The sequence below is a fragment of the Gekko japonicus genome, unplaced genomic scaffold, assembly GCF_001447785.1.
Source record: "Gekko japonicus isolate JY-2015 unplaced genomic scaffold, Gekko_japonicus_V1.1 scaffold15, whole genome shotgun sequence".
Taxonomy (NCBI): Eukaryota; Metazoa; Chordata; class Lepidosauria; order Squamata; family Gekkonidae; genus Gekko; species Gekko japonicus.
Window position 1 is genome coordinate 2,829,519 of NW_015165830.1, and position 9,787 is coordinate 2,839,305.

The following is a 9,787-nucleotide window of genomic DNA, read 5'->3' on the forward strand; positions in this document are numbered from 1 at the left end:
AGCTGGGAAATGGCCTTCTTGGTCTTGGCACCAAAGCTCTGGAACTCTCTCCCCAGAGAGATTCTTCTGCCCCCTTCTGTTGCTGTCCTCCACCAACAGGTGAAGACTTTTTTTTGTTTCGTTTGACATTTCCCCAGTGATCCCTCCTTCCTGACCAATATTTTTGTTGCTGTTTTTATGTCTTTGTATGTATTTTAGCTCTGTTTTAAATTGTTTTAATGATGTGTATGTGTGTTTTTTGGGGGTGATTTTAATGGTTTTAAAATAGAATTTTATAATATATGTTTTAATTTGTTAGCTGCCTTAATGCCTCTTGTGAGGGCAGAAAGGCAGGATATAAAGTTTGCAATTTTTTTTTTTTTAAAAAAGATGCTGGGCTAGGTGCTCTATTAGCCCGATTCAGCAGTCTTATGTTCTTCTTCACTTTGCTGAGCTAGTTAGCCTGATATTCTCTTTTGGGCATCTGTCACTCTGGTTGCTTTAAAAAAATGTGTGAGCAGCCCGTAACATTAACAGAGTGTTTAAGTCCCTGTTGGTAATTTCCTGTGTCCAACTGCATAATATTGTAGCATGAGAGTATCTGCCTGGGTCTTGACTGTCTGCACGGAATATTCACTGATACTTTGCTACTCTTTGCTTCTGCAGGCAAAGCAGTACATGAAGTAACAAGGGCATGTTGAGTGAATGAGAAAAATCTCGTAGAAAAAGTATTGTGGCCAGACATTCCATTGAGGTGGAAGGGAGAAAGAGCACTACGGTTGTTTTGTTTCCCCCTCTGGAGAATTCCTTAGGTGGATGGAGTTCTTGGCAGCCCTAGACTCTGGTTTGGCTCCTGTGTCTCTTGTTTTATATTCCCTCCATTCCCTCTGCATAGTGAAGCTGTCCTCTCCTTGGGAGACTCGTGCCTCCAGCAGGAGAGAGAAGCACATCTTATGTCAAATCTGTCTGCTGTCTGAGGAAGGCCGGTTCAACATCGCAACTCTTTGACCACTGACCCCAGCTGACACCTTTAACCCCTGACCCCAGTACATGGCATGATCTTGTGGCAATCTGACATCAGTGCTGGCTAGAAGTTGGGGCTTGTCTGGGCTCTGGCTCTTGAGTCCAGCATGCAGGAAGCTGGCAGGCTGTAAAAGTGATTAATGCAGCTTGAGTTCAATTAGAGCAGTGTGCTTGAAGCCTGCTGGGCAAGCGGGGGCGGCAACAGCATGATTTTGTTGATCACAGCTTAGTTGTGGCACAGATGGGTTTGAAGGGGAGGGGGGAGGTAAGATGATGGAGTGGGGGGGGGGGTATGGACGCCCATCCCCAAAATTGGTTCACAGCATTTAGTTCCAGCTCATGAGAGGGAGGGATTTGATGCAAAGAGCTTTTGCTTGAATGAGTCATGGTCTGCTCCCCTCCTCGTACTCAAAACTTCCCCTCTGTGAATGTTGAGCTAGGGGGACACCATGGGCTTGTTTACACGACCAGGGCTGCTAGGTTGTTCCAGAGGCTGTTATTTCCAGTTTGTCCTCCTGAATAGCAGTCTCTCCCCTCAGGTTCTATTGCATGCATCAAGGGTGTCACCTCGGATCTGGGTTTAACAGCCCTGAAGGACCTGAGGACCTTAGGCACGGGACAAGTGACACATTGGATCGTCTGTGCGAGAAACAAGAAATGCTGCCCCAATCGTATCTGCTCAGCATGCTGATAGAGACTGTTGTACTGTTGACATTGTGAGTTCCCCAGTGCTGACAGCAAGGAGGAGGGAGGAACTGCGGATTGTTCCAAGAGTCTCTTTTCATGTGTTTTCAGGACTCTGCAAATGAAAAGGATCTGAAAATTGCCTGGTTTAAAAGCCTGCACAGGGGCACAGTCCTTTATTCCCAAACATCCTTAACGGGGTAATTAATGTGCTTACAGAGTGCTGCCAGAAGAGATCTTGGGGGACCACGATGTGCCATTCCAGAAGGCAAGAGTCAGCCGCTAGCCTGGCCTTGTGTCTTCAGCACTTACCTGGACATCACCGTCTGATCCATCGTAGTTTGAGAAGAGAGCAGCTTGGATCTCATCATCTCCCTAACCTGTGACCTGTTCTTCCTTTTGTTGTCTCTCTGTTTCAGGTGCTGATTCTTGCAGCTGGCGACAGCACAGGATTTCTGTACCGTCACCTTCCCTTCCTCTCTCCTCTGGAGAAGAAAGATGGAAAAGCCACTGCGTATCTCTGTGAAAACTTCACTTGCTCATTGCCCGTCACTTCCAGCCAGGAGCTGCGTCACATGCTGTTGCCCTGAACTGATATCCCTACTCCCTCCCAGCCATTGCCCTTGAGTTTCAGTGGACATGAGAAGAGCCAAAAATATAACAGAACAGCACTAGCTACTTGGACCTCACAATAAAGCCACTTGATCTTGCTAGTTTTCCCCCCTACCTTGTTGCTGTTTAGCTGGCACAATTACTAGTGTTTCTTGTTTCAGTGGCCCCTTCCCTCCTCTCTCTGGGAAGGTGTATGCTTTGTAGTTCTCAAGCTTATTTGCACTTGGGGACAGATTATTGCTTTAAGGGGAGTGGCCACTGGCAGCTAAAGTTTGGTGTAGTGGTTAAGTGCACGGACTCTAATCTGGGAGAACCGGGTTTGATTCCCCACTCCTCCACTTGCACCTGTTGGATGACCTTGGGCCAGCCATAGTTCTCATAAGAGCTGTCCTTGAAAAAAGAGCAGTTTCTGCCAGAGCTCTCTCAGCCCCCACCTTCCTCACAGGGTGTCTGTTGTGGGGAGGGGAAGGGAATGGGGTTTGTAAGCCGCTCTGAGACACCTTTGAGTAGTAAAGGGTGTGGGGTATAAATCCCATCTCTTCTTCTTCTCAAGTCAGATCTAAAGCCGAGCAGTGAAATTTTCATTGAGACTTAACTCAGAAAGATGACCTCTGCTTCATGTTGGTTCTGTCTACATGAACAATTACTGACATTTTACTACTTTTGCCCTGCTTCTGGCTGCAGAGAGAGTCATTCTCTCAGTTTGCAGAAATCATGGGATTTGGGCACTACTCCCCCTCCACACTGCTTTCCTAGCCAGTTGGGCCAAGATTTCCTTTGTTTCTTGGTGCTTAAGATCCTCCAGGGTTTACTTTAGGCTTGCATAGGAAACGGAACCAGGCCTTCTGTTATTTCCTGTCCTGCTCTTTGTCCTGGTTCCATGGCTGAACGTATTTTAATTTATTTATATGCTCCTTTTTTGTTCAATAAATGTCCAGCGTGGCGAACAGTCAATAAAACTGTCAAATGCAAGCCCACAAAAATTAAAAACACAAATAGCACAACAATGTTGAAATCTCAAGGCACCACCCTACCACATTCTCTCAAAGATTTTATGAAAAAGATACATTTTCAGGTTATGTAGTAGTGGTGTCCTATTGCATTTTTTGAGGTGAAGGAGTACTGCAGTTAGCAGTGGCAGCTGAGAAAGCCCTCCTGTGAGTCCCTGCCGGCCATATCTCAGATAAAGCAGATTTTCTGTAGCAGGATCGCCTTCTAAATTCAGATCCCAGGCAGGTTCATGTGGGTGGAGACAGTCCTTTAATAGGACCCTCTCAGTGATCCATGACCAAGAATGATAATGTGGAATTATTTCTTTGAGAAACGATGGTTTACCTCTTCTACTTCTCCACCTCTCACTTTCCTTCCTTCCATTTGCCTTACTGTATTGGTGGCATGTTTTTATAAGTCTATGGCTCTTAATTGTAACAACTAAAGACAGATCATCCTTATTCAGAGGATCTGTACCTTTCATTACCCTCCCCAGCCATGGCATTGCTCTCCAGCCCCATGGAATCCTTCACCACCAGGTAAATCTTGCACACCATGCAGATAATGTTTCTGAGTTTGGCTTTTTCAGCAGCCCTACACATGTTCGGGCTGCCGTCCGTGGCCAGATAGCCACGGGTGATCTGTTTTCCCCCAAACCAGGTCTTCAGGTTACTCCGAATGGCTGCGAAGATATTCACCACCATGTGTGCGCCACCTGAGCATGGAGGAGCACCTCCTTGTAGACGGATGGAACCATGCTTTTCTCTGCTTGGGACAGTGGGGGGCCCTGCCCACCCCAGAACCCCTTGGGTTGCCACCAGTGTGCAGTGAGGGAGAGGTAGCCATGGTGTCAGGTGGACAGTTCTTCCTCACACTTTGGCTAGCTCGGCTTTCACCAGACACACCACAGACTGATACATAGCGGGCAGCATGCACCAGCTCATGGTCCTCCTGGAGGGAATGGTGTACCACAGGGCCACGCAACGTAGTAGCCCCCAGAAGCCCACATCCTCCACCAGAGAGAAAGGCTGGCCATCCAGGGCGATTATCCGCCCGATGTTCTGAGTGATCGCTTCGTGAGCCCTGGCCCTCATCCTCTTTCCAGGCACTGGGGAGGACCCAACGAGCATGATCTCTTAGAGGGTGGTTTGTCTGGGGGAACCCATGGGGGAGGCCAGAGACCCCACCGTGGTGGCCCAGCCTCCCTCTCCCCATTGACTTGGAGTCTGCGCCCCACATCTGGGTGCCCCGGGGAATCGTCCCTCAATAAGGGACTTGTTGATAATCTCCCACAGAGCACCTTGAAACCCCTCGTGACCTGCCTTAATGAGCCAGGAGGGGAACGGATCAAGGTCGCATGTGGTTGGGCGTACAGAAACAAACCATCTGTCAACTTCGTCCAAGCTGAGCTGGCTGAAACACTCTAAACCCGGAACCGAAGGCACGCAAGGGGCCTCGAGTTTGCTCACTGTCTCAATCGTGGCGGGGAGGTCGCGACAGAGCGTCAGGACTTTATCTGCGAAATAGCTCGCAAAAGCCTCACAGCCAATATCCAATTCCCTATCGTTTCGCCTGCCCTGTGGCAAGGTCTATCAAGGACTGAATCGTGCTAAATAATTGGGCCGGGCGTGAGCTCGCAGATGCAATCTCAGTTGCAAAGAAATCCTTCTTAGCAGCCTTGACTGCCATCTCACAGGCTCTCATAAATGTCCTATAAGATGCTCTTGATGCTTTGTCGCGAGCACGGCACCACCGTCTCTAGTCGTCTCAGTTCTCGCTTCATCCGACGCAGCTCCTGGGTATACCAAAGAGCCCGCCTCAGCCGAGTCCGGATCTCATTGATGGCTGCGGAGAGCCGGACATGCCAGTCCTCCACTAGCTTATCCAACAAGCCGCCAGGGGGCCTCAGATCCTGCAAGGCCCTCTGGAGCCACAGAGGGTCCATCTGGGCCCGTGGGCGAGTATAAATCAGTTCGTCACCCACAAAGGGTCGGGGTGGAACATTCAGATGGGCCTGTGAACTTGTGAATGTTCAAGTGCTCAGAGTTCAACAATTGTTTTAACCTCAGTGGTTCATTCGTTAGCTGTTCAGAACCAGTGAAAACAGAGATCACAACCAATTGTAGGGATATTGGTAGTTGAATGGTGGTAAAATGGACCCTGACAGCAAGTCCTCTGGAGCCATCCAGGACTTCACTTTCTGTTTCAAGTAGAGCAGGAAAAGGCAAGATGGTGGGAGTTAGAAGAGTCTCATAGAGAAGAGAGGAGATCTTGGATCTACTGGCCCTGTGGGGTTAGCAAAAGATGTCATCCATCAGTCTCACTGCACCATGGAGATTGCAAGGAGCATGGCGGCAAGGGGTCATCGACACATGGCCATTGAATGCCGAAACAAGACGAAGGGACTCCTCTCAGATTACAAGTGTGCACTTCTGCACAACAACATGTTGGGAAATGACAGGACCACATGCCCCTACTACAATTAACTGCACAGCATCTTGAGAGAGGACCCCAGCGTCAAGCCTAGGAGGGTGGCTGACAGCTACCAACTACCAACCCCTCCCCCCCCATCACCATTGGCCTGGAGGCCCCTTTCACACCAGCCGAGGGTTCGGAGGAACTCTATTCACTTGTTTTACAGCCTATTGATGGAGGAGAGGGGGCAGCATGGGGCACGAGTGGTCTGTCTGGTAAGTGAGTGCCTTTCTTAACATTAATGTTCCTTGTAAAATTCTAGTGGCCTACATTACAGGGAGGTTTTCCCCCCCAACCTCCAAGTGGGGCCAGGGTTAGGGTTAGGGTTCTCCTGCAAGAACTCAGTCCCCTCTACAAAAGGATATCTTAGGTTAGGAGGGTTGCATCTTGCATCACATCACCAATGAGACCCCTCTGCTCTCAAACCTCACGCCCCCCCCAAACCATATAAGCTAACATTACATGCTTCTTTTGCCCTTTTGGTGGAAAAGCAGCAAGTCTAATAAGCCCGGTGAGAGTCAGTGGAATTATGGGCAGTGGACATGTTCAGGGGAGGAGGGAAAACTGCTTGTCCATGGCAGAAATGGCAAATAAATCAGAATAATTTTTACTCATTAAGTGTACATGAGCGTTGAAATTTGTTGGTTGCAGTATACTCATGCTGCAATCCTAACAGCACTTTCTAAGTAGGGAGGCCCATTGAATAAAGGGAACATTTCTGAGCAGGCCATGCTAGGATTGCCAGACTCCAGGTGGGCCACTAAGATCTCAAGCATATAAAGTTTTTAAAATATATATATATATATATAATCCTAACAGCACTTTCTAAGTAGGGAGGCCCATTGAATAAAGGGAACATTTCTGAGCAGGCCATGCTAGGATTGCCAGACTCCAGGTGGGCCACTAAGATCTCAAGCATATAAAGATTTTAAAATATATATATATATATATATATTTATTAGTTTTCAACACACTTATATACAACAACACCCTCTACCAACCACCCACACAAACCTTACACAACAAAAGCAGATCACCTCCTTCACACCCCGTCAGTCTTTATCCAACCATCTATACACTGGTGACCAAACATTTTGAAATAAAGTACTCATATTTCCATTTACTTTTTGTGTTAGATTGTCCATTTCAGCTACATCAATTATTTTACTAATCAGTTGCCCTTTGGTTGGTACCTGTTCACTCTTCCATTCCCTTGCGAGCAGAATTCTCGCCGCTGTTAATAAATGTAAAATTAAATACTTTTCCTTTTTCTTCCATTCATCAGGAAAGATATTCAGCAAGAACACTTCAGGATCTAATGGAATTTGTTTCTTAGTTATCTGCCAAATCACCTTCTGGACCTCCTTCCAATAAGAGTTCACCTCTTTACATGTCCACCAAACGTGATAATATGAGCCCAGTTGTGTCTTACACTTCCAACATTTGGAACATTTCCAACATTTGGAAGTGTTGGAAGGAAGAAAGTAGATTTGTAGATTCCTTTCAAATGTGGTGTTGGAGGAGAATTTTACAGATACAACGGACTGCCAAAAAGACAAGTCAGTGGGTTCTAGACCAAATCAAGCCTGAACTCTCCTTAGAAGCTAAAATTACTGAGGATATCATGCTTTAGTTACATTATGAGAAAACAACAGTTGCTGGAAAAGACAATAAAACTAGGAAGAGTTGATGGTAGCAGGAAAAGAGGACGACTCAACATGAGGTGGATGGACTCCATAAAAGAAGCCACAGCCCACGGTCTTCAAGACCTGAGGATGGCTGCTAATGATAGGACATTTTGGAGAACTTTAACTCAGAGGGTTGCCATAAATTGAGAGCGACTTGATGGCACTTAACACATGAAGTGGATAAGAAAGGGAAATGGAACTTGTATGAATGTTCCTTCCTTCACCAACTTAAGTATTTTTGAGACCAAGAAGCTTATGCTTGTTATGTAAGCAGAGACTGCCAAGAAACCTCTCTCCTCAGATTTTTAAAGATCTGTCTGAATAACAGGAGGAACAACTACTTGTTTGTGACAAACTATCTGGTGTTTATATTTATACAAAGTTACCTCCTTCCTGTGCCAGTTCATGTCATACATTCTAAACTGATTCCTACCTGACCATTTCCCTCAAAAGATAAATAAAACAGTTTGTTAGTTTTGATTTACCATTACCTTCTTGTGTGCCATTATCAAATTAAGACAAAAGACAGATTTTAGCTAGTCCCTTTTAATTTAATTTTTTAATTTTACATTGGATTTATATACCGCCCATGACCCCTAATGGGTTTCAGAGCGGTTTTACAGGGTACTACTTAGTATAGTAGTAATTAACCTACCTAGGGCCACAACATTTCATGGGGGGGGGGCTGCCTACCGACACCCTATTGGCGGCGCGTTGGTTCCCTAGGGTGGGTCAGCATATATCAATATACATTTGAAACAACTGGGACAGAAAAACAAGAAAAGGAACTGCTCTGCAAAGAAGACGACAAAGGGAATCCTGAGGGTGGTTCAAATCATCATAGCATGTCAAAGACTTTGTTCCATGGGGCAGCTGTTTTAAGTAGAAACGTAAGATGTCCTTTTAAAAGATGGGTATGGAGTTTATCTGTATTTCATCTTGATCCCCATCAGGGACTCAAAGTGGCTTATAACATTTTTACACTTTTCTATTCCATCCTCACCAGAACCTTGTGAGGGAGGTCAGCTTGACAGAATGCAATGGACCCAGGGTCACAAGTTTCCAGGCAGAATGGCATTTGATCTTGGGTCTCCCAGATCCTAGCCTAACGCTTCAACTGCTATCCCACCTTGGCTGTCACTACAAATGGTGCCACATAAGAATGACTCCAGAGACAGTCTGAATTCAGCTGATGGAAGAACTCTCTCCCAGAAGCAGCAGTGAGATTGAGAACCCTGGGAGGGAGTCAGGGCCATTCCCTGGCAGGAAGGAGGGAGTGTGGGCATGCATGAAACTTGACAGGGACTACAAAAGGATTGGGCATAGAGATTCAGGTTTATCATTGATATTGAACAACAGAAGCAGCCAAGGAGCCCAAACAACCACTGATGGTTCTGGAGTCTACCATGGATCTGAGAGGAGAGATGAACTGCTCAGGCTGGCCACAAAAAAGCATGCTTGCTGTTCAGTTTTGAGTTCCCCATGGAGATGGCGATAGCAAGCCTTGCCTCTGCCTGAAACAGCCCCTGTGCTGATAATGACCAGGTGTTGGTGCTGAGAGACTGCAGGAAGGTGGTGGAAACAAGGTTGCCAGGTCACTGAGTCTCCATTTAGAACTAGGCATTAGCAAGAGGGCTTGGAGCCGAGCTAGACAGAGAATCGGTTCTGAACCTAGAACTGAGGAAGTCCCAATTGTGAGTTGGAAAATGAAGCTCATCAGGCCTTAAGCACAGGCCCGTAGCTAATGTGGGGCCCACGGGGCCCGGCCCCCTAGCATTTCTTCCGGGGCCCCTCCTTTCCGGGCTGGCCCCAAATTGAATTAATGTTATTATTAGCTTTGAATTAATTAGCTGTACCCCCCCGAGGCCCCCTCACCCCAAAATCCCTAGCTACAGGGCTGCTTAAGCAGAACTACTTGGTTGTCTCAGAAAACAAATGCTGGCCGTTTTGCTGCCTTCCATGGACCTCGCTTCTCCAAGACTTGGTAAACATCACCTTCCCCAAATCACTTTCCCTGTCTTCTTTCTTCTTCTTTCTTCTTCTTTCTTCTTCTTCTTTCTTCTTCTTCTTTCTTCTTCTTCTTTCTTCTTCTTCTTTCTTCTTCTTCTTCTTCTTCTTCCTGGGGCTACTGTAAGCTCTTGGAGGATTGGCTACACTAGGGGTGTGTGGCCCTGCTACCAGTAGAGCCCTGCAGAGGAGGATGACTGGGAGATCACTCTGGTTCTCCGGGACCATCCCAGTCTCCTATATGGCGAGGTGTGTCTAAAGATATGAAAGTGTAATGTGGGAAATGAGGGTGGAAGTTAATGCTGATGTTCAGGCACAAAAAACCTCTT

General features: G+C 46.8%; 1 protein-coding gene across 1 annotated transcript in view; it reads left to right on the forward strand.

Annotated features, from left to right (window-relative positions):
- The window catches only part of SPATA20 (spermatogenesis associated 20), a 71,091-nt gene extending 68,474 nt beyond the window's left edge, over positions 1-2,617 (forward strand). Inside the window, exon 16 of the mRNA XM_015410729.1 lies at positions 2,106-2,617. Coding sequence (XP_015266215.1) covers positions 2,106-2,276 — 171 coding nt within the window. The 3' untranslated portion in view covers positions 2,277-2,617. The remainder of the gene's footprint in view (positions 1-2,105) is intronic.
- Positions 2,618-9,787: the final 7,170 nt, after the last annotated feature.